We start from the raw sequence: 25,637 nt of genomic DNA, 5'->3' as shown, positions 1-25,637 counted from the left end.
CCACTCAAATTCAAGATGGCAGACATGTGAACGTTTGAGAAGCAAGTTGGCTAACTTGTGGACTGTCTAACTGATCGGAAACAAATTAGGTACAGTTGTAGTGAGTGACACACAGGGATACCTCAGTGGTGTAGTGTGTGATGATGTCATCCACCCTGATTCAAGATGGCAGAACCATAAACTTTTGAGGTGCAAGTGAGCTAACTTGTGAAACGCGTAACTGATTTGAACCAAATTTGCTACAGCTGTAGGGACACATAGGGACATCTCAATGGCGAAGATTGTGATGATATCTTCCACCCTGATCCAAGATTGCGGGTGCATAAACTTTTGAGGTGCAAGTGCACTAACCTGAGGACTGTCTAAACAATTTGAACCAAATTAGGTACAGTTGTAGTGAGTGACACACACAGGGACACCTCAATGGTGCAGTTTGTAATGACATCCATCCCAATCCAAGATGGCGGACACATGAACATTCGAGGCACAAGAGATCTAATTTGTGGACCTCAATTTGCACCAAATTTAGTCCAGATGTAGAGACAGTGAAGGGAAAGTAGGCTGGTTAGTTCTTACTAGAACTTGTGTTATTGAGATAAGGTTGCTTTAGAAATATTGTAATTTCGTAAGATCATGGCAGCCCACTTATTCAAGTCAACTCTGTAAAGTAGTAGAAATTTTCACAAATAAGATTTTTTTTTTTAAGGTCACTAGTTTCTTTAGTGTCTTTAGTATATTTTTTGAAGAGTATGGACCTGATATTTTTAAAGTTATGAAAACATATATGGGCTAGACATTTAGCTGCTCAATTCTATAAGAGGAAATGTTAACAGTATGAACTTACCACTGACATTTTCAGTTAAAATAAGGTGGAACACTTGTGCAAAGGCATCTATATCTTTGTGCAACCAAATATCAGAGAGACAAGCATCCATTTCTTTAATTAACCAAGGTTCAAGGCAATTGAAATCTTTTTCAGCCTGTGAAAAAGAATACACATCAACATCGACTTTTGGAAATATCCAAGGTCAACTATTCCTCTACAATTAAGCTTTCCCCTTGTATATGTTGCAGATGGAAAAGTACTATGCTTCAACATTTCAAAATGTCGAGAGCTATTTTTCAAACTGTACATCATTATTCAGAACTAACAGCCTGGAAGAAACCTCTATCTAAAGTCAAAACCGTTGGCACCACTCCAGATAAATGTGCAAGAAGACCTCCTGTGTTTTGCTTTTTTTTTTCTCTTCTTAATGACAGCTTCTCCCTACACCATATCACAAATTGCTTTTAAACTTCCTGCAAGTTGGAATGATACAAGAATAGAAGGTGATCTTGGTTCCATAATGAGAGGAATTCCCAAGTACATGCAAGATAGATGGGTTTGTGCTTTTTGTTTTAATGAAACAGCAGCTCCATATCACATCATATGTAGGATTATACATAAGGTATCATTTTTTTAAAAAGTCATATGGGGATTGTAGGAGGCACAATGGTAAGAATCACAGTAGCCAGGGACTTAAGATTTAAAGAGCACAGTATTGTCAGCTGGTTTTGTTGTAGCAAGCATGCATTATCCCCTTACCTAAGCAGGGTCTGCCCTGGTTTGCATTTGAATGGCAGACTACATGTGAGCACCATAAGATATTCCCCTTAGGGAATGGGGCCGCTCTGGGAAGAGCACCTGCATGCTTGCATGCAGAAGGTTCCAAGTTACCTCCCTGGCATCTCCAAGATAGGGCTGAGAGAGACTCCTGCCTGCAACCTTGGAGGAGCCACCGCCAGTCTGTCTAGACAATACTGAGCTATATGGACCAATGGTCTGACTCAGTATAAGGCAGCTTCCTATGTTCCTATGTCACTTGGAAAGCTGAAATAGAGCTATGAACCTTCACATTTCCAGAATCTCTGTAAAGTAAGGCATGCATATAGAACTGCACCTGAATGCTGCAGTGAAGAGAGAAAGCTGTATTGATTATGAGCTTCTTATGCACATGAAAATGCATGCAAAGATTTGTTTGTAGATTACACTGTCCTATTTCCCGTTAACAAGAAATACTGGAAATCTTATAAAAATGCATACCAACTGACTGAAAACTGTGTCACCACCATCATCCAATAGATCATATTCTTCAGCTACATTGGGAATTGCTCTCTGCCGTTGTGATTCCGGCTTGCTGTTGTCCTGAGCAGAATACCATTCTGTCAGAGTTGTCTGTTGCTTTTCCTCTAATGAACATATTTATGCAAGGAGAGAAGGAAAAGTAATGGTATAATATACTTCTCACACTGGTGTTTCCTAATATAATTAACAAGAAATGCTTCTGCAAACTTTGAATATGAATACAAACATATTCCTTCCACCAACAAATAGGAACACCCACCTCGTTGTTTTTCCTTTTTGTATTTTATCATCTCTTTATTTGTATAACCTGTACTTCTTAATAGGTCTTCTAGAAACATCTCCTTTACTTCAAATGGCCTTCCTGGTACTGAAAACAGACAGTAGAGTAAATAATTAATGACTGGCTCTAAATGATCGATATCACATTTAAAGTTGGAACCAATATAAATGTTGGTAGAAAAGAGAGAAATTATTTCTTTGAATTTTGTCCACACCTAGCAATTCCACCATGTTCACCTTGTTTCAGGTAAAAGGCTGTTACACTGCTTAATCTGGTTCAACAACACTCCACCCAAATAAATGGGCCCTTGCTAGTTACTTTCTAATAAATACACTGGCCCTATATCCTATACTGAAGTTTAAAATATCAGGCTGAGTAGTCTGACTATATCGAGCAGCAGCAATATAGGAAGATGCTGAAAGGCATCATCTCATACTGCATGGGAGGCAACAATGGTAAACCCCTCCTGTATTCTACCAAAGAAAACCACAGGGCTCTGTGGGCACCAGAAGTTGAAATCGACTTGATGGCACACTTTACCTTTTACCTTAGTCTGGCTGCGTAGTTTCATTAGTTATTTTATTTTATTTAAAATATTTATACCCCACCCCTCCAGTGCACTACTGCTCAGGGCACCTCCGTTTCCTAGCACTCTCAATTATATTGAGAGTGCTAGGAAACTGAGCTCAAGAAAATGTCATTGGCCACGGATGTTTTTGGTACAGTCTACCTTGCTAGTAGTCACTTCTCATTAGCTCAATTCAACTTTATACAGACTATTGCATCTATGTTCTGCACAGTACCTAGCACACTGGAAGCCATATGCAAATGGCTCACACTCAGATGATCAGCTCTACATCTGCCACAGTTTCAAATACTGTATCAAGATAAAACAGAGGCTATGGATCCAACAAAAGCTACTTCCACAATTCAACAAGAGCTACTACCTCTGCTGTGTGGAGATGAGAGAAGATCATCTTGAGTTTAGCAAGAGGAGAAATCCATCCCAAATAATACAGTTGGGAAAGGGAGGTAACACTTCAGTAGTTAATAAATAATACAACATTCTGAGAACTCTGCAGACTGAAAACACTGGCAGCGAATGAAGGAAATTTTAGTTCAATTCCAAGGGTAACACCCAGGGAATGAAATGCTAGGAACTAAGGTCACAATTCAGAGAGTTAATTTATGAATAGCCAATAGGCTTCTAGGAGGTGTTCTGTAGGCCTTTTGCTCTGCTCATATTGAATGCCAACCTGACGTACTTTGAACAGTTTGCCTTGGCTTTCAAAATGACCTTGCACTTTAAAAGGAAAGAGAGCTGGTCTTGTGGCAGCAAGCATGACTTGTCCCCTTAGCTAAGCAGGATCTGCCCTGGTTGCATATGAAAGGGAGACTAGAAGTGTGAGCACTGTAAGATATTCCCCTTATGGGATGGAGCTGCTCTGGGAAGAGCATCTAGATTCCAAGTTCCTTCCCTGGCAACTCCAAGATAGGGCTGAGAGAGATTCCTGCCTGCAACCTTGGAGAAGCTGCTGCCAATCTGTGTAGACAATACTGAGCAAGATAGACCTATGGTCTGAATCAGTATATGGCAGCTTCCTATGTTCTTAAGTCCTAGTATTGGCTGGACAGTGAAGAAGAAAGAGTGAACTACCACTTGCAAAAATACATTTAAAATGCCACTGGACAGTTCTTTGTACTGAGGGTAAGTATTTAAGCCATGATCCAAAAAACTATACAACAAGTTCTATGCACTCAGGAAGGATTTGGACTTGTTTCTCAAACAGCAGTTCCCCGCAGCGTAGCAAATGGATGGTTAAAAAGCCATTTGTAATAGAAAATGAGGGTCTGTATTTAAAAGAAAAATGTGAAAAATCCCAGTGGGCATGTATACATCCTTGAACAATAAAACCCCTATCTTAATTTGGGAATGAAGACTATAAAAATAAATCATCAAGGTAAAATGCCACCCAAATTCTTGTCGTACTTCTTAAGAAATAGGGATGTGCAAACCGACTCGAAATCAAGCCAGCTTGGCTCAAAGGTTCTCCCTCAAGCCGAGGGGGGGGGGCAGTCTGAGAGCGAGTTGAGCCAAGCCTCCGCCTCACGAGCTGGCTCGATGGTACATTTGTAAAGTCGAATCCAGCAACAATTCCCCTTTACAAATAAAAGAACACCGCTACATGGCAGGATGGGAGGGGGGAGTTTTCAGTCTTTAAAGTTTTTGGTAATTTTTACCTTTAAGAAGGGTGGCTGTGCAACAGGATGCGGCAGTAGAGAGGGCTCCTTTCATCCTCCCGCCTGCCTCCCAAATGACAGGCCGGGCCAGCTGCTGTCCATTTCGCGCATCTCTGTACATGCGTACAAAGAGGCCCGGAATAGGCCGCATTCAGCCTGGCCTGTCATTCAGGACACAGGCAAGAAAGTGGAAGGAGCCCTCAATGCCCCATAGTTGCTATAGCCTCCACGCAGCAACACTTTTTAAAAAGGTAAAAATAACCAAACACTTTAAAGACTGCAAACTTTTCCCGCAACGCCATCCCACCATGCAGCGGTGCTTTTAAAAAGTAAAAAACCATAGAACTTTCCCCTCCCCTACAGCCCTTTACAAGTATAACCGTCAAACCCCTCAAGCCGGCTCGACAGTGGAACCAGACTAGGCTTGATTGAGCCCAAGCCCATCCGGTCCAGATTCGAAACAGGCCAGCTGGTTCTGTGCACATCCCTATTAAGAAACATACTTTTTTGGGTAAAACTCGTAGACCCTTTGGAATCAGACGGTATATAAATTAAATAAATAAAAACCAATAAAAATACTTTACCTTTATATTGAACTACTGCCCATTCCTTATCACTAATTAAGCCCCCAATATTTTTATTCACTTTTTATTCTGAGCACAACCTCTTCAAAAATACTGCGCTGGAGCTTACAAGCTCAAAGCTGTTAAGTCTCCTTACTTTGGGGAACAAAAGTTACATACGTTCCAAGTAGACAGTAAGTATGTTTTAAAAATGCACTACAAAACTGGTAAAAATGCTTCAAACAGTAAACAGCTGAATCAAAACTTTTAACGTTGCATATTTGAAACAGATCTTTGTAGACTAATGCAAGATTCAGTATGTACTATACCAAGTTGAGAAAAGTATTAAACCACATTCCTACTAATATTCGAACTTACTATATATTACTGGACAGCCTCCAAAGTATCTTACAAAGAGGTTCACATCCAGAGCAGCACTAGAAAGTATGAGTTTCAGAGTTGAATGTTTCTGCAATGTATCTCTTAATTTTGTTAGCAAGAAGTCACTGAACCGATCCCTCTCATGGACTTCATCCTGCAACATAAACAGGCCATCTTCATAACAAAATTTTAACATGATACATCATACAATGGATTATAACTGTCATAATATAAGTGTTACCATATGTTGATTATAGTTTTACATGCCTTGCAAACATGACTCATTATTTATGTTGAATTAGTGTGATTTCCCCCCAAAAGTTCTAACTTTTCCTTTAAAAAAAGAAAGAAAGAAAATGTTGAGAACCAAACAAACTCAACATTGAACTCAGCACAGCACATGCAGGCTGGGAGGGGCGTCACAAGGAGCTACTTAATCAGCCCGTGAGGTCCCTGTGCAGGCGCAGAACCTATTACTTATGATTACAATGGATCACGATCCAGATCCATACAAACTCAACATTTTTACTAGCATCAACAGCTAATGCTGTTGACTAAATCTCAATCAGAGATTACGTCTGAGTTCACTCTTCATTTTCATTGGCCATTGATAGCCAATTAATTATAGCTTTACAGTTTTAAAATTCAGCACTGCTGCGTTTCTTCAAATACACTTACCTCCAGAAGTGCTGGGTTTTGGTCTTTTGTCATGTCAGTCATGGTAGATGCCATTTTTAACCAGTTTCCCTGCCACTGATTTTAACAGAATCATCTGGGCACTACTCATATATCCATTTTGATTTTGAGATATTTATTAGTTCTGTGCACATCAGTAAAAGTTGGCATTCCACTTCAGAATTCCCAGCCCCCTCCCCACTGCAAAGGAGTCAGTCCTTCACAGGGCAACTTCCCCAGGTAAGAGGGCGGTGGTGGGAGCCCTTTAAAAAGCTGCCCAGCACTGGTGTGGGCAAGCTAGGTGGCTGAGATTCTTGGGAACATCTGGAGTGTGGGCAGAGAGCAATGAAGGGAAAGCTGGGCACTCTTTGCACTGTTGCATCAGTACAATTGATACAGAACAATACTGTGGTTTAAGTTTATGTAGAAAGTGCAAATTAGATGTTTTAATCTAAAACTGGAAACTATTCTTAACTAAGGTCTATGTTCACCTGGGAAACCTAAGATAACAACTACAGATCAGAAAAGCTGATTTGGTCCTAACCAGAGTAATTTAAAACATCAATGTAATTAGTTGAGGGCAAAACTGATCATCAGTCACTTTATAATTTTGGCTTACACAAGTGTTTTGTTTCCCGCAAGTCACTCCAATTATTCAACCTTTGAAATCTGTTGCAAGTAAAAGTTCCAAGCATTAAATTCTATACAAGCTAGATGATCCCATCATAGTTGGGCACAGTCTCTCACGCTACTATAACAAATACACCTGAAGGCAAGTGACTCACATATACAAAGAAACCTGTAGCTGAATGCATGCCACCAGATCCAAGATTGTTAAAATACGAAACAATGTGTTCTAATTATTATTATTATTATTATTATTATTATTATTAATTGAATTTATATACTGCCTAGTATAAGAATTTCTGGGTGGTGTACAAAAGTAAAACAAAATATAACATTTAAAATTCATAAAAAGATAAAAATCTTTATAGATAAAAACACATTAAAATTTAAAAATTTTAATTAACATTAGAATAAAATGTAAGCAACATAAAAAAAGAAAATCAAGTTATTACAGCTTCAAGAAATGTGAACAGTTGTTTTCTCAGGAAAGAATTGACAGAACTTACCACAATAACATGAGTTACAGTTGACAGTGCACTATCTCCTGCCATTAGTGTACGAAGTAATACACCATTGGTGCAAAATGTTAACAGTGTCTTTGGAGAAACCCTGTTAAAGATTATGAAACTCATTCAGAGCTCTATATTATAAGAACACAGTTAGTATTGCACAGAGAAATGAAACCACTACACATTCTTTTCAAACTTTTTTCGCATCAAACCTTGTATAACAAAAATATTTGACATGTGCCAGTCAAGTTCTTCAAACAAGATTAAAAATAACCGCTAACCTGAGAGAGAACAGCCCTACACACTGCCTTCTGGGCTGTGATCTGGAAGGTAGCTGTAAGACAAGCATTTCCCACCCACCCCGCCCCTCCTTTTATTTATTGTTGAATTTATATACCGCCTTTCATTAAAAACAATCCCAAGGCAGTTTACAAACATTAAAAAACATACAATAAAATGACAATAAAAATATTAAGCTAAAAATATAAAACAAATCTACTTTAAAATCTATAAAATACAAACATAAAAACTATACACGGGTAAAAACACACAGAAGCAGCAATAAAAACAATCATGTAAAAACCTGGCAGCTCTGGATAAAGCCCTAGCTGCTGCGTTTTGCACTAGCTGCAGTTTCCGGATATTCTTCAAGGGCAGCCCCACGTAGAGTGCGTTACAGTAATCCAGCCGTGACGTGACTAAGGCATGGGTAACTGTGGCCAGATCTGCCTTCTCTAAAAAGGGACGCAGGTGACGCACTAGCCGAAGCCGTGCAAAGGCACTCTTGGCCACCGCCTCCACCTGAGCTTCCAAAAGCTGAGCCGGGTCCAGTAGTACCCCCAAGCTGCGTACTTGCTCCTTCAAGGGGAGTGCAACCCCATCCAGAACCGGTAAAATCTCCTCATCCCGATTGGCTCTCCTACTGACCAACAGTACCTCCGTCTTGTCCGGATTCAATTTCAGTTTATTAGCCCACATCCAACCCATCATGGCCTTCAGCCCCCAATTCAGGACATCCACTGCCTCCCTAGGATCAGATGACAAGGAGAGATAGAGCTGAGTGTCATCCACATATTGCTGACAACTCCGTCCAAGTCCCCGGATGACCTCTCCCAGCAATTTCATGTAGATGTTAAAACAGCATGGGGAACAGGACCGAACCCTGCAGGACCCCACAGGCCAGTGGCCACGGAGATGAGCAGTAGTCCCCCAGCACCACCTTCTGGACCCTCCCCTCAAAAAAGGACCGGAACCACTCCAATGCAGTACCTCTGACTCCCATACTCGAGAGGCGGCCCAGAAGGATACCATGGTCGATAGTATTGAACGCCACTGAGAGGTCCAGCAGAACCAACAGAGACGCACTCTCCATCTAGTTCCCAGCGTAGGTCATCCACTAGAGCGACCAAGGCAGTCTCAGTCCCATACCCGGGGTGGAAGCCAGATTGAAAAGGGTCCAGATAATCTGTATCATCCAAGACCCTCTGCAGCTGGGACGCCACCACACGCTCTATCACCTTGCCCAAAAAGGGAAGGTTAGAGACCGGTCTATAGTTGTCCAGGTTGGAGGATCAAGGGAGGGCTTTTTTTTAATAATGGTCTTACCACCGTCTCCTTGAGGAACGGTGGCATCCTGCCCTCCCTTAATGAGGCATTAATAATCACCTCCAACCATCTACCTGACAGCTTTTATTAGCCACAAAGGGCAAGGGTCAAGAGTACACGATGTCGCCCGCACACTGCCCAGGATCTTGTCCACATCCTCAGGCGGCACCAACTGAAAAGAATTCAACACAACAGGACCAAAGAGTACCAGAGTCACATCTGCCGGAACTGCCAAAACTATGGAGTCCAAACCAGCACAGATGCAAGCAATTTTATCTGCAAAGTGACAAGCAAACTGATCACAGTGGGCTGCAGACGATTCCTCCCCCACTGTCTGGGGGGATGAGTGCAGCAATGTTTTTGCTACACAGAACAGCTCCACTGGTCTACACTGAGCAGATGCAATGGAGGCGGAGAAAAGGTGTTTCTTTGCCACCCCCACCGCCACGGAGTAGGCCCTAAAATGGGCTCTAGCCCGTGTTCGGTCGGATTTGTCACGACTCTTCCTCCAGCGTCGCTCCAGCCATCGTCCAAGTTGTTTCATCGCCCTAAGCTCCGAGGAAAACCAAGGAGTAGATCGAGCTCCACCAAGCTGGAGAGGGCGTTTAGGAGCAACCATGTCAACAGCCTGGGCCGTCTCTCCATTCCAGAGATCGACCAGGGCCTCAACAGGGTCACCAGCTCTGGACACTGGAAACTTCCCGAGGGCTGTCTGGAATCCAAGTGGATCCATAAGCCTCCAGGGGTGGACCATCCTAATCGGCCCACCAGCCCTGCAAAGGGCAGACGAAGCAGTCAAAGTAAACCCCATCAGATGATGATCTGTCCATGACAAGGGAGTTGTCTCTCCTGCTTCTATTTTAAAAAACAGTACCACATACTACCTTCCAAAAGCTATCTGTGGGACTGTCTTGTTTCCAGCCTCAGATCTATGAGATCTCAGGCTAGAAAGGAGATAGCCTTGCATGCAGTTTTTAGAAGGCTGCTCTACTGGGGTCTTCTGAGCTGGAGTGCTCTCTCCAGCATTAGGCTGTGCAAAGCAAAACATCATAATAATGACTCCTGAGTCTCACAGCTCTCTCCCTATCTTGGAAGGAAGTGGAGGCGGGAGGAGAGTGAAGGTATAGCCCAAATGGGAAGGACAAAGTGCATGGGAAAAGCATCAGGTAATGGCCACAGAGTGAGGTATTATTCCTCTAAAATGTTATCTGTTGCCCGGCTACACATCCCTGTCTCCATTACCCAGCCTGGCTAGGCTTATCAGGTCCTGCCTCAAGGCAGGGACAGGGAGGGGGTGGAGTGTCACCCCGTGCTTCCTCCATCCCAGGCTGCTTGCTCGTGTCTGCCCCTCTCCGGGGGGCCCTGACACTCTCCACCAACCAGCCTCTCATCCCTGGCCAGCTCCTTATATGCCTCCTCACAGGCTATGCATTGCCCACCCCCAATTACAGGGCTGACGCCCCTCTTTATTACCTACAATTGACTACCCTTTAAAGCTGCTGCCAAAGTCTCTCCCCCTTCTCCCTCCTCCTGCTCAGACCCCCTCCCTTTGGGAGGCATGCTGCTGATGTTATCCTTGCACGCCTCTGCTTTGGCCTTATCAGGGCTCTGCTCCTCCTCCACTGGAGCCCGAGTCCCTGCCCGCTGGCAATTTTTCCTCCGTCTCTCCCCAGCTGCCACCCACCCCTGTCGCCTTGGGCCTTCTCACCACCCATCCTCGGAGAAGCACAGCTGGCCTCGCCAGACATCTGTCTTAACACATATTAGATTTCTGCTCCAGCTTCTGAATTTTCTTTACAAGGATTCCTACATTTTTTCTTTCTAAGAAAAAAAGAAAACTGGCTAGACCTGCTTTCCAGTCGGATCTGATAGCCAATCGTCTGCCCAATCTTCTCTCTTCTTTCACCAGCAACCCTTTCAGCCACAGCAATTGCTGCCAACCGTCTAGGCTGAGTGCAAAATATGCGACATGGAATTCCATTTTTGTAACAGTCATCAAGAAGAAACTGAGGAATCTAAATATAAAAATTTGAAAAATCCGCAAGTGATCTCATATGAACAAAGAGCACATGACTCAACTCTACCAAGACACAGCTGTCATTACAACCTGCAGAGCTTCTGGAAGTTAAAAAATAAAATCTACCTCTTACTATGTCAGTGGTAAGTGGAGAAAGACAAGCAGGGCCTAATGGATTCAAGACTCTGATAACAATTCAGAAGTGCACAAAACGGGTTATTGTACTAATTATCGTTCAGCAGACTTCCCTGTCAAACTTTTGCAAACCACAGTTTAAACAGCAGTTGACAGTTATTAGGGGGAGATGAATCCAAATTCTTATGCACTACAGTTAATGCTCATCACTGGTCTGTAGACACTGTATCCTGGTTGAATTGATACATGGTGTGAATAAAGCATGAAGTGAGTGCGCTCATAAACAAATATGCATATGCACACCACAAACAAGGGCAAAATGTTGCCTTTTATATACAGGTGAAACTCGAAAAATTAGAATATCGTGCAAAAGTTCATTAATTTCAGTAATGCAAATTAAAAGGTGAAACTGATATATGAGATAGACGCATTACATGCAAAGCGAGATAATAGCACTTACATAGCAATAGCATTTATATTTATATACCGTTCTATAGCTGGAAGCTCTCTAAGCGGTTTACAATGATTTTGATAAGTCAAGCCTTAATTTGTTATAATTGTGATGATCATGGCGTACAGCTCATGAGAACCCCAAATCCACAATCCCAGAAAATTGGAATATTATGAAAAGGTTCAACAGTCTAGGCTCCAGGTGTCCCACTCCAATCAGCTAATCAATCCATAACACCTGCAAAGGGTTCCTGAGCCTTTAAATGGTCTCTCAGTCTGGTTCATTAGGAATCACAATCATGGGAAAGACTGCTGACTTGACAGTTGTGCAGAAAACCATCATTGACACCCTCCATAAGGAGGGAAAGCCTCAAAAGGTAATTGCAAAAGAAGCTGGATGTTCCCAAAGTGCTGTATCAAAGCACATTAATAGAAAGTTATGTGGAAGGGGAAAGTGTGGAAGAAAAAAGTGCACAAGCAGCAGGGATGACCGCAGCCTGGAGAGGATTGTCAGGAAAAGGCCATTCAAAAGTGTTGGGGACTTTCACAAGGAGTGGACTGAGGCTGGAGTTAGTGCATCAAGAGCCACCACACACAGACGGATCCTGGGCTTCAAATGTCGTATTCCTCTTGTCAAGCCGCTCCTGAACAACAAACAACGTCAGAAGCGTCTTACCTGGGCTCAAGAAAAAAAGAACTGGTCTGTTGCTCAGTGGTCCAAAGTCCTCTTTTCTGATGAGAGCAACTTTTGCATCTCATTTGGAAACCAAGGACCCAGAGTCTGGCGGAAGAATGGAGAGGCACACAATGCAAGTTGCTTGACGTCCAGTGTGAAGTTTCCACAGTCTCTGTTGATTTGGGGAGCCATGTCATCTGCTGGTGTTGGTCCACTGTGCTTCATTAAGTCCAGGGTCAATGCAGCCGTCTATCAGGAGATTTTGGAGCACTTCATGCTTCCTTCCGCAGATGAGCTGTATGGGCATGCTGACTTCATTTTCCAGCAGGACTTGGCACCTGCCCACACTGCCAAAAGTACCAAAACCTGGTTCAATGACCATGGGATTACTGTGCTTGATTGGCCACCAAACTCGCCTGACCGGAACCCCATAGAGAATCTATGGGGCATTGCCAAGAGAAGGATGAGAGACATGAGACCAAACAATACAGAAGAGCTGAAGGCCGCTATTGAAGCATCCTGTTCTTCCATAACACCTCAGCAGTGCCACAGGCTGATAGCATCCATGCCACGCCGCATTGAGGCAGTAATTGCTGCAAAAGGGGCCCAAACCAAGTACTGAATACATATGCATGCTTATACTTTTCAGAGGTCCGATATTGTTCTATTTACAATCCTTGTTTTATTGGTTTCATTCTAATTTTCTGGGATTGTGGATTTGGGGTTCTCATGAGCTGTACGCCATGATCATCACAATTATAACAAATTAAGGCTTGACTTATCTCGCTTTGCATGTAATGCGTCTATCTCATATATCAGTTTCACCTTTTAACTTGCATTACTGAAATTAATGAACTTTTGCACGATATTCTAATTTTTCGAGTTTCACCTGTATGCAGGTTATTAGATGATTGAGAAAAGTTAAACCCTTCTGATAGACACAGTCAGCTCCCCACTAACACACATAGAAATCAACCTACAACCCAGACCACAATGTGCCACAAATTGAAGATCAGATCAGCTTCAGATACGTTCTTAGCAGAAGACACCAGATTCTCTAGCAACAGCATGAATGAGGGATTTTGCTATCTGCTCCCCTTCCAGCACTCTGTTTTTATTCTTACACTGCAGAGAACTGCTTGGAACATCAAGTCCAGTGAGCGACTAAGATTGCTGTGCTCATTCCCTGAGCGGAGAAGTGTGTTGTCAGAACTTTATAACCATGTTGGACTACAAGAGTCTTGGTCACCACAGAGGTTGCTTTTGGGGGATGAGATAATGGTCATTCCATGACAGGGGTAGGCTCGCTCTGGAAGTATGGATGTTTATATCTACAACTTATAAAATATTTCCATTTTAAGTTCTGATAAACACAATACATACCTGAGTAGTTTTTCCTGATCCAGTTTCTCCCACAATCAAAATAACTTTATTTTCTTTAATAATTCTAACAATTTCATCTTGCTTTTCATAAACTGGTAGAGACTGCCGAAAGGAATCAAATTCTGATTCTCCCCTTTTCACTGGGATTTGAGGGATGCCATTGTTAAGTCTCCCACTCGTTTTGCTCATTTCTCTATTCTCTAAGAAAAGACAACAAGAATTACTGCACCAAACTGGATATTAGTATGCTTCTGAAGTGCAAAAACTCAATCTTTAGTTATGCAACAGTATTACTAATATTAATTATTAACATTTCTAATGAATACCTAGAATTACAAAAAGTAGCTCAAATTAGAAATACATTTTATCTTTGTAAAGTACTGCTAGCAGCAGGTGATTTGGCCTCATATAAAGGATGAGGTTAGCCTTGCTGGGAAGGGAGAAGAAAATTGACAATAGGGATTGCTCAGCATCTAGAACAGCAAGGACCTTTAAAAAAGATCATCATTATATTCATAAAAACCATAGCTGTTTCTCCATCCACTGTGTGTCAGTAAATTTCTTATCCAAATATACTGTACATACCAGCTTCAACAGCAAATACATTTCCTCTCTCAGTCTTTGGTAGTAGCTCTGTGCGCTCTTTATTGGTGACAGGAAATCGCTGAACGAGGCTTCTGATTGCATGTTTTGTGTTTGGAATTAAGTTACATGTCATCACTGTATGTGCCAACTCAGATCCATCTTTTTTCTTCACAGTTAGATATCTGTTTGCTCCTTTCCTGCAAAAGAAAGGCATTTCAGATTTAGCACTTTTATACAGACAGAGGGCCACTTCAGACACAACATGAAGCCAGAATTAAATCATGATGATGTTCTCTATCTCAGCAGAACATGCTCAACTAACACACTTTCAGCTAAGATTGTTTAAGATGTGTAACATCAAGCCAAGCCACTCAAGTTTTAAGATCCTATTTTAAGTTTTGCAAGAAGCAACATTCAGCATTTTAACTTTTTAATAGTTTTAATTTCAAAGATTATTTGGTTGGGTCTCGCTTCCAGCGGCATCTGGTGGGCCACTGTGCGAAACAGGATGCTGGACTAGATGGGCCTTGGGCCTGATCCAGCAGGGCTGTTCTTATGTTCTTATTCTACCTTATTTTCTAGCAGATATCTGCTTTAAATCTCTTCACTGTCTGACACTGTGAATGCTGCACTAGTCCAAGGACTTAGAGTGGATTCTGCATATAGGACTTATTAAAAAGCAGATTTTACTTCACAACACTTACTCTGGAACAAATTTAACATTTCTCAGAATTGGAGACATATTCATGAAGACCTCAACCTCTTTTTTGAAACAAAAATATTACATTGCGCATTTCTTGTTGCCAATCGTTCTCTATGCAGAAGGCACAAACACCGTGCCCCAAGCTGTTCTCACTCTCAACAGAAAAGATCAAATGTTCATGTTTGTTTCTAAGCTGTCACTCAATGCACAAACACAGCAACCAGAGCTGTTTAAAGAGTGCAGTCCAGTGCACAGTTAAACACAAATAAGTCCCACTGAAATCAGTAGGTACAGTGCCAGTTCCTATATATAGTGTTTTAAGCCAAGTTATTTAACTTAATTTCTCTTCTTTAAAAAAAATTAATGGCTAAGTTCAGCTACCAGCTATTTTGCCTACATATTTTTAGAAGCTTCAGCAAACTGAAAAAACAGACACTTCAGTAATGAACATCATATAAAACTACAACTGTACAAAGAACTCTAAGAAAACAACTTTGCATTTCTCTCATTCCAGAAGTTGGTTATTGTTTTAACCTCTGTCTCCAACTTCCAAGAATAAAATAGACTAAGAACCTAGAAATTTAGTCGTGGTGCCAAGACTAGGTTATTCAGAAGTAGATTTAATAAAATATTTCCCCAAGCAGATCTGTTTCTAAGTTTGTTTCCTATAAGGGGGATAAAGAGAAGTCCATTTACCCTCTCCCTCCACAATGTCAGTCATTTAAGTCCACTAATTTTATTTTTTTCATTTATCATATTTCTATACCTCCTGACATGCAGATGTTAAAATACAACAAATATAAAAACAGGATAAAATGATTTAACACAATTATGATATAAAACCAATTAAAAACAGTTAAAAGCCTGAGAAAACTTAAGGGTCTTTTTTAAAACAGCCAGAAATGGAGAAACTCTGATTTTAACAAGAAGTGCATTCTAGAGCCCCAGGGTAGGGATGTGCATGGAACAGCGGTAGCCTGCATGCACCAGCACAAATGTGCGTGTGTGACATGCCTGTGCCAATGCACACCAGTGCATTGGTGACTTCTGGTCATGTCCAGAAGACAAGGGCAACAGGGCGGCAGGGAGGTACGCTGCCGCCTCAATGGGCATTGAGAAACACGGACTCTGGCAGGGGGAAAGCGGCAGGAGCGGTAAGTACACCCTCCCCCACTCTTGGAGGCCCATAAAGGGCCTCTGAACCGGTTCCGTGCACATCCCTATCCCAGGGCAGCCACAGAGAAGGCCTGGTCCCAAGTAGCCACCAAAAGAGCCAGTGGTAGCCATAACCGGATCTCCCCAAATGATCTTAATAAGCAGAAAGATTCATGACAAAGAAGGCACTCTCTTAAATACCCTGGACCCAAGACGTGAAGAGCTTTATAGGTAAGAACTAGCACTTTGTATTTCGCTTGAAGACATAAGGGCAGCCAGCGCAGTCTTAAGATTGGTGTGCAGCTATCAACCATGTCTTGAGTTCTGACCTTGATATTTTGTCAAGTATCTATTTTGCCTGAAAACTAAGGTCATGACCCTTGCCAGAAGACCCAGGATCCACCACTGGGATACTGACAGCCACAGAATTGAGCAGGTCGCTCCCTTCACACACCTGGGGGTGGTCCTTCAGGCCTCTAGCACAAGAAAGGCCCATTATGATCACGTCACCCTCAATGCACAGATAAGCTCCACTGCCATTCTGAAGTTCTTACAGACTAGAGGTGGCCACTAAATCATTCTATGGTGCCCACACAGAACCCGCCTCCAATCTTGCCTCACTAAAACGTGTTCAGTCTAAATTCCTAAGAGCAGCCCTACAAGTGACTTGCTGTGTCTCCAATGCTATTCTACCCCTAGAATCTGCTATGATAAAAGTTGAGACCAGGGTGTGGATGACCGCTCTCAACCACTGGCTCAAACTAGCTCTCATCCCTAGGGGCCTGGCCCCTCTGACCCTACAGGACAATTTTCAATCCTCCTGGAAACAGGCAGTCTGGAATAAAGTGGCACTACTGGGCTTCTCTCTGCCCCTCCTACTTGCTATGGGCTGTGGCGAGGCAAAAACGGCCATCAAACAGAGGATTTTGGACACTGAGCGCCAGGCTGACCTCGGCAGGGCATCAGGCTTCCTGTCCTTGGGAAGACTTAGATTCACCGTCTCCTCCGCTGTGAACTTGACCCAGCTGGAAATCCCAAGCCACAGAAGGGCCTTCTCTCTTGCCCATTGTCATGCCCTTCCCTCTACAGTGCTGGAAGGCAAATACAGAATGCTACTAATCATGGAATGACTTTGCCCCTATGACAATAGGGAGGTAGAAACCACAGAGCATGTACTCCTCTTTTGCCCCTTATAAGGACAGTCATGATAAGCTTATACTTCCCCTAATCCTCAAGTATCCTGGCTGCCCTAGTCAAGCTTACACCAGGATGCTGTATTTAAGCTGAGCTGTGGTAGTAGTTTTAACGTTAATGTAATAATTTTAATGTAATACTAGCTTAACCCACACAGAACATCTGCATGCTAGTACTTGATTTCTCCCCTTACCACCTACCACAGCCCCCGTTGTTGGGGCACATGTACCCCAACATTAAACCCAGAGATACCAACCCAGAATTATATGGAATTCAGGCCTGCATCTGATTTCATTTTATTAAGAAATGAATTAAATGCCTGGACTCAGGGTGAACTGACACCCAGACCTCATGAACTGTTCTGTGAAGGAAGAGGCGATCCAGCATTGTATTCGAAATGGGTACTCAAAGAAGCACAAAAGCCAGGCCAGAACAATCCAAATGTTAAAATCTAACCCATTATCAGATAATGTCTGTGGGAGAGGCCAGGGGCTGATCTCCCCTTTCCTGTTGCAAGAAGTCTATGTTAACCTTTGTCAATGATTGCTCTGCTATACTCAGTTGCTCTCTATAGAAATTCAACATAGGTAAATGCACACAAAGAAAACACCTATAGACTTTAATTCTTACTTTACTAACACCTTAACACCTCATGGGATGAGGCTGGCAAATCTGGGACAAGAGAAGATGCCCATTTGCAGCTCAGAGATGCAGATTTGCCTTGGGCAATGTCCCCTCCTCAAGATAGCAGCTAACAGAAGATGAGATTAAGATCTCTCTGGACTGGCTAATATCCTGACTAATTAAAAGATATTATCCAGAAGGTAACAGCACTGTCACCTTTTTGGGGACCCAGGAAAAGATGAGGAGATTTGAATAGACTCTATGAGTGATCAAAGGAAAATACAACTATAAAGAATGAGGCTTACTGGACAGAGGGCTAGCAATCTCGTGCCTACAAGCAAGATCTGCTCATGAGCAATCCAAGGGTTTGCTGCTAAGACGCGGGGCAACAAGCAGGAACTCTGTCCATGGACAGGAACTGTCTGTGACTTCTACTACACAGTGAGAAGTCAAGACTTCCCCAGCCATGGTACCTTCACTCTCTGCCTCGCTCTGAGCAAACTGTCTGCTTGACCAGCCTGCTTGACCACCAGAAGCCAGACCACCACTCCCAAGTTGCTGTTCCCAGCTACAGCCTCTCTCCTTCAGCTGAAAGCCCCACCGCTCTCAAGCCTCTGATCCTGGTAATATGCTGCCTCCACAAGCCTTGGATCCCTCCATCCTTTCCCTTCCCCCTCCTCCCCCCCCCCCAGTGATATTTCTGATATCTCCAACCCATGCCAGTTCTCAACCCTCCTTAACCCCCCCGCTTTTCCCGTCTATATCTGAATTATATTAGGCTCTAGGAAGATTTAATACACACACATATGTTAGTTAGGAATACTGGGTGAATACTGGTGCTGGCTGGGGTTGAAATACTGTTAGTAATACTGATAGAATGTTCTGCTTTCTGCACGATGTTGTTATTCTTTCATACTCGATAAAGCCCATTGAATCATTTAGGATTGGTTTGATCTCCTTTCTTCCTTGCGCCCAGATCCTACATGATCACTATATAAAAGAACTGGTCACTGGTGACACTGATGAAACAGGCCTAATCTTGTATGCTAGCTAATGAGCATATTTAGTATACAAGTCAGGCCTGGACCACAACACCGTCACCTCAGAGATCTCTCCACCCTCACCTGAGCCCTGCTCCTGCTCCTCCATCCGGTTGCTTCCATCACCCCTCTTGGTCACTCCTCCATCCCTTTATTCAATCCCCCTCACCCTCTTGGCCGTGGCTGCAGCGTTGCTGGCACCTATTGGGCAAGCTACAGCCCCCTATCCCCAGAGACCTCCCCACCCTCATCTGAGCCCTGCTGCTCCCTACAGAAGCAGCAGCGGTTGACCAGGCCTTTCCTCACTGCCACCTTCCCTTAGGCCGCTGACAGGCCCAGGCTCATCCCTTGCCTGCCTGCCTCCCTCCACCAGTGGCCCAGACAGCAACCATGGTAGACTCAGTAGCCCCAAACAGAAGCAGTTGTTGACTAGGCCTCCTCCTTATCTGCATATGGAATCCCTACTGCCCAATCAGGTGCTTTTGCTCACAAACTCTAAGGTATGCCTTAGAGAATTAAATATATAGATAGAAGATAGATGGTTTTACTGCTTCGTAATCTGTCCTATCCTAATGTATGTACTCCTCTTAATTACTGCCTCACGTTATCTTATGCTGGTCTTGGACCATAATAAAGATGATTGATTAATTGAACTGAGAACACAGGACAACAGCTGTATGCACCACATCTGCCACTACTAGGGATGTGCACAGAACCGGGCAGGGGAGGCGCTGCTTTAGTGAGAGTGCACTTACCCCTCCTGCCACTTTTCCCCCTCTGGCGCTCCTTTTTTTTGGCAAAGTCCATGGGGCGGCAGCATACCTCCCTGCCGCCCCATTGCCGTTTATCAGAACTAACCGGAAGTATCCGATGCGCCTGCGAAAAGGGCCTCCGAACCGGTTCCATGCACATTCCTAGCGACTACTGCTGCTGGTCCCCTGCTGTTACAAAATGAATAGCATGCAGCAAGGGCCATTTATTGGAGCAATAGCTACATGCTGCTAGTCAGGAGCTGCAATCCAAACTTAGTACCACCTATGATCACTTGAAGACAACTGTTACCCACCACAGACAGCAAGTCAAGTGTCAAATGGCAAAGCTAATCCAAGGACATCAACATACATCTCAATGGAGCTTAACACTAAATGCTTGCACAGATGTTTGAAACAGTGCTAGACATAGTTTGTCAGTAGATAATCAATGATATCAAGATACTCCAGAAGTGGAAGGCAAAATTGTACCAGAAACCAAGGGTGGCATCTAGAGTAAAAGTTGCGCAAACAGAATGCTTCTGCTCATGCAATTATTGGAGGGGCAATTTTCAAAAGATTCCCCCTTCCCACCAAAGCTCCCTGCACTCCTCAAAAATGCATTCCAGAGGACTGGGGGACCCTGAGGAACATCTTTTGGGGGTACAGGGAGCTGCTGAGGGAAAAGGGAATCATCCAATATCACCCCTCATTTCCCAAGCAGAAGCATTCAACTTGTGCAACTTTTACTTGATATTAGCTTTTGCTTCCAAAAGGCTCATATCACTTTCATTTATGTTAGCAGTGTTATTTAATAAGATACCAACTTACCCCTTACTTTTAGAAATCAGACCAAGAGACTGACTCAGCCGGTGAATGAAGGCTCTTTCAGTACTCGTCAAGGATGACGGAAATTCCATTTCTGGAAACAAAAAAATAGTAGGAATATCCAACACTTTTCCCTATATAAAACACTTTCCCCTATATAAAATAGTAACAATCACATTTGTTGTTTAGAATAATATAAACTGTGACACTCATGATGCTGATTGGCAGTAGTTTCAAAAAAGAACAAAGACGTATTTTACACAAGACATAAACTAGGTTTTGAAATTCACTACCACTAGTCACAGCAAATGGCTCTAGTTTAGGTGGCTTTAAATGGCATAAGACAAATTAATAGCAAACATGCCTCTGAACAGCTATTAGCGATGCCCCTTAAATGGATTCTATGTTCAGAAGCACAGTATTTCCAAGTATCGAAGCGTGAGAGATACACTGTAAGGATTGGCCATCGCTATTAAGCCATGTTTATGACATTTATGTGGTATGTTGCTTGCCAAAGTTGGAAAGAGGCCGACATACAGAGCAAGGATGCACCACCAGTGCAGCAAGAGAGCAACCTAACAACTTCCCAACTAAATAAACTGGTGCGGCAGGGAAGAGGCAACTTTTGGCCCTTTCCCCAGTAAGCCTTCTGTGCCACCTGAAACCTGTCCCTGAGGGTTGTGTTGCAGGCTTCTGGGGGAAGGAGAAGGCATAAAAAACTGCCACTTCCCTGCTACATCAGTGCAGTTAGTAGAGAAGTTTGGTTAGGCTGCTTTCTTGCTGCACTGGTGCCAGGGGCGTAACAAGGCTGGAGTGGGCCCAGAGACAAAATTTTAAAATGGGCCCCTCGCTGATACACACACTTCACAATATATAGTCATGTGACTTGCCCTTGGGAGGGCCCTCAAGGCGTGGGGGCCCCCATGCAGCCGCCTCCCCTTGCCTAATAGTAGTTACACCCCTGACTGGTGCGTATGTCAGCTGCTGTGCAAGAACTTGGTCTGATTCAACAAGACAATCCTTATATGCCTGTCACTGTGCCTAGCTAAGTGCTTGCATGGAAAACGTCATCAATTTACTCCCTAGCATTTCCAGTTAAAGGATCATAAGAAAAGCCCATCTGGTCCACATCCTGTTTGCACAGTGGCCCGCCAGATGCCTCTGGGAAGCCCACAGACAAGAGATGAGGGCATGCCTTCTCTCCTGCTGTTACTCCGCTGCAACTGGTATTGAGAGCCTCTCAGGCTAGAGACGGCCTATAGCCCTCAGACTAGTAACCATTGATAGAACTGTCCTCCATGAATATATTCAAACTCCTCGTAAAGCCATCCAGGCTACTGGCTGTCACAACATCTTGTGGCAGAGAATTCCATAGGTTAATTATGCGCTGTGTGAAAAAGTACTTCCTATTGTCAGTCCTAAGTTTCTGGGCCATCAGCTTCATGGGATGACCCCTGGCTCTAGTGTTTGAGAGAGGGAGAAAAATTTCCTTCTCTCCACTCTCTCTACCCCATGCATGATTTTATAAACCACTATCATGTCTCCTCTCAGTTGCAACCAAGATGATCAGGGGCTTAGAGCACTTTGTTTACAAGTCAAGGCTACAACAACTGAGGCTTTATAGAAGTACTTTTCCAAGGTATGGTGATCAGAACTGTACCAAATGTGGCTACACCACAGTTGTATATAAGGGCATAATATTAGCAGTTTTTTCCTTAGTCCCCTTCCTAATGATTCCAAGCATGGAATAAACCTTTTTCACAAGCTGTCCACCACTACCCCAAGATCCCTCTCATTCCCCCAGTTTGGAGAAATCCTTTTTGAGCTCCTCACAATCTGTTGTGGATTTCAGTATCCTAAGTAGTTTGATGTCATCTGCAAATTTGGCCACCTCGCTGCTTACCCCAACTCCTACATCATTTATGAATAAATTAAAGAGCACTGGTCCCAGTACCAATCCCTAGGGGACTCCACTTCTTATTTTCCTCCATTTAGAGAACTGTCAATTTATACCTACCCTCTGTTTCCTGACCTTCAACGAGTTACCAATCCACACATGAACCTGTCCCCTTCTCCCATAACTTCTAAGTTTTCTCAAGAGTCTTTGATGAGGAACTTTGTCAAAAGCTTTTTAAAAGTCCAGGTATACTATGTCAACTGAATCACCTTTACCTACACACCTGCTGACACCCTCAAATAATTCCAAAAGGTTGGTGAGGCAGGATTTCCCTTTGCAGAAGCCATGGTGATTCTCCCTCAGCAGGACCTGTTCTTCTATATCAGGGCTGCTCAACTTAGGCCCTCCTGCAGATGTTGGCCTACAACTCCCACAATCCCTGGCTATTGGCCACTGTGGCTAGGGATTATGGGAGTTGCAGTCCAAAAACAGCTGGGGGGCCTAAGTTGAGCAGGCCTGTTCTATATGTTTAACCATTTTATCCTTAAGAATATTTTACATCAATTTGCCTGAACAGATGTTAAGCTAACCGGCCTGTAGTTTCTCAGATCCCCACTGAATCCCTTTTTAAAAATCAATGTTACACTGGTGACTTTCCAGTCCTCTGGTACAGAGCCTGATTTTAGGGATCAGTTGTATATTTCTGCAAGGAGTCCGACAATTTCACATTTGAGTTCTTTATAGACTCTTGGGTAGATACCATCTGGCCCTAGCGATTTGTTAATTTTTAATTTTTCCAGACAGTATTTGGAACATTACATCTTGTCATCTCTATCAGACTCAATTCTTTAGCCTGTCCCTGAGAAGCCCAGTTTAGGCAGATAACAATTTCAGATAACAAGAATTGGGAAAGACTGTCCGAGATGCTGGAGAGCAGCTGCCAGTCAGTGAGGATAGTTCTGAGCTAGATGGACCAATGGTTGTTTATATGTAGGCCACAATATCTAGAGTGACTAGATGAAAGTACAGAACCCCAGCCATAATACTATTAGTAGTAGCAATAATAATAATAATATCCTGCTTCTCAAATGTGTGTGTGCAAGCGGTTTTGTGTGTATGTGTGTGTGCACGCAATATGGTACCGCCCCAAAAGAATCTAAAAAGAAACAGAAGGAGCAGAGAGATCAGTAGCAGCCACTAGAGAGATACTAGTCTGGGCTGAATAGACAGAATTGCTCTTCCACTTTTAAAATGCCTCTTTGTCCAGTTAGCAGGAGTCTTCTAGAAGCCTCAACTTCGGCAAGGGAACCTCCTTACGTTACAGGGCTAAAGATAATTTCCCTTTGTAAGACCGTTAAAGAGCTGTGGGAGTCCTGGCGCTGATTGCCACTGGTTACCTTAACCCAAATAGCTGCTCCCATCATGCATTAGATAGATGAAGGAGACTATGAAAATTCACCATAAACGGGATGCCGCATCGCCCACTCCTCCCGCTATATTCTAAACCAAAAGCAGAGAGCTAGTGATGCCAGACCGGCGCCTCCGGGGGCGGGCGGGGGGTCCTTACCTCGCTGGTCCCCATATCGGAACCGCTCCAGGGCGATGTTGACGGCGATTTTTACCTCCTCGTCGATGCGAATATCCTTCAGCCCCTTGGCCCGGCCGCTGCCCGAGCAGGACGACGACAACGAGGCGGCCGAGGCTGTGGAGGGACCCCCGCTCGGAGGGCCGCTCCCCGGAGGCCGCGGGGAGACGCTGCTCGGGCGAGACATCTTCGGGCGACCCTGAAGCTCAACCACAGGCTACGGCTACCCGCCACAGAAAGAAGCGCCCCGCAGCCAAGAAGGAAAGTGAAAGGAGGAGAAGGAGGCGCCGCCACCTCTGAGGGGACGGGAGGCGGGCCTGAGGAGGTGCGGGGTGACGTCAGAGCCTCCCCGGTGACAACCGCGTAGCTCCGACTGGGGATGGGGCGGGGCTAAGGTGGAGCGCGTGCACGGCCTGCCGGCGCTGCCTGCGTCCTTCCCCAGTTTGTCTTGGCTACGCTGAGGCCGTCCTAAGTCCTGCACTGCTCAGGATGTTTTCGGCGCATACGAGCGCCACTCTGTGTTACAAGCATGGAAAAAATAGGTCCCAATGTATTTAATGGAATTTTTCTCCCAAGGGAACGTGCAAAAATATACCGTAGCTTTAAACCAGTAAAGTAGAGGGTTTGAAAGACCTCGTTCACTCCTGGCCCTCCGGGATTTGTGCATGGTGGCTGAACGGGGTTCAGACAGAGGGAAAGCTTGAGCAACTCCTAATTGAACGGAATTTTCTTTTTTTTTCGGGTGGGGGGAGGAAAGACAAGTTGGGGGAGGGATGGGTTATTAGGTTTTGCGGGGTGTAGTTCAGTAAATGGGTGAATTCCTCAGATGCGTGCGGGGCGATCTGCGCTCCTACTGAGAATTGGAAAACTGTCTTGAACCTTGCCCAAAAACTTAGTGCTCAAGGGGGGTTTCACATTGCATTGTATTTTGCATTTTCTTCCCTCTTGCCACGCTCAAAATGGACGCTGACATTAGAAGGTCTTAGAAGGAACTCCCAGCTGGAGAACTATGTTGTAAACGCGGACAACGTGTTTCTCTGTAAACTCCCAAATCTTTCAATTCCATCTTTTCCTTTAAAATGGATGCAAAAGTCGAGCTAGTGTTTAGAATAGATAATATATATGGACTATAGAATAATGTCTTGAATATGAACCATCCACAACATACCAAGCTTCAGGGCAGATAGATACTGCATTGCAGTGGGCCCCTTGAAAATCGTTACAGGGGTTGAGCTGGAGATTTCGAAGCATATAATGTCCTGAATCATATCAACTTTCTGGTCTCTCAGGCTTCAAGGAAGATAACATGTTGGTATGTTTTACATCTTTTCTGTCCCTCTTTAAAATGGCTGTGGGAATGAGGCTGGCATTCAAACCTGAGACACAGAATTGTGCCCTAAAATGTGTGTAACCAAATTCATTCCTTTATCTCAATGTTCAATGGAGTTACTGCATTACAAGCAAAGTAACAAACAGGATATCAAATGATTGATTAAACTAAAGGTCTTGCTTTGATCAGCCAATTTTTTAAAAAGCCAACATGGAACATATTTTTTTAATTTTAGAAATCATTCAGACTGTAAACCAATCCATGCATTGATGCCAGAAAT

At 43.6% G+C, this 25,637-nt stretch overlaps 1 protein-coding gene across 3 annotated transcripts in view; it reads right to left on the bottom strand.

Annotated features, from left to right (window-relative positions):
• The window catches only part of YTHDC2 (YTH N6-methyladenosine RNA binding protein C2), a 70,492-nt gene extending 46,103 nt beyond the window's left edge, over positions 1-24,389 (bottom strand). For 2 of the 3 annotated variants that reach the window (XM_053299011.1, XM_053299012.1), the window contains exons 1-10: positions 24,010-24,386; positions 20,549-20,639; positions 14,253-14,449; positions 13,668-13,867; positions 10,855-11,021; positions 7,399-7,501; positions 5,588-5,744; positions 2,385-2,492; positions 2,084-2,229; positions 845-980 (exon numbers count right to left, since the gene is read on the bottom strand). In XM_053299011.1, coding sequence (XP_053154986.1) covers positions 845-980; positions 2,084-2,229; positions 2,385-2,492; positions 5,588-5,744; positions 7,399-7,501; positions 10,855-11,021; positions 13,668-13,867; positions 14,253-14,449; positions 20,549-20,639; positions 24,010-24,214 — 1,510 coding nt within the window. In that variant the 5' untranslated portion in view covers positions 24,215-24,386. Of the gene's footprint in view, positions 1-844; positions 981-2,083; positions 2,230-2,384; positions 2,493-5,587; positions 5,745-7,398; positions 7,502-10,854; positions 11,022-13,667; positions 13,868-14,252; positions 14,450-20,548; positions 20,640-24,009 lie in introns of all 3 variants that reach the window. The other variant, XM_053299014.1, reaches the window with a different exon arrangement.
• Between the last annotated feature and the right edge of the window lie 1,248 nt (positions 24,390-25,637).

This window comes from Hemicordylus capensis, chromosome 2, assembly GCF_027244095.1.
Source record: "Hemicordylus capensis ecotype Gifberg chromosome 2, rHemCap1.1.pri, whole genome shotgun sequence".
Lineage (NCBI taxonomy): Eukaryota > Metazoa > Chordata > Lepidosauria > Squamata > Cordylidae > Hemicordylus > Hemicordylus capensis.
The sequence above is the reverse complement of the archived record's forward strand: the minus strand, read 5'-3'. Positions and strand labels throughout refer to the sequence as shown.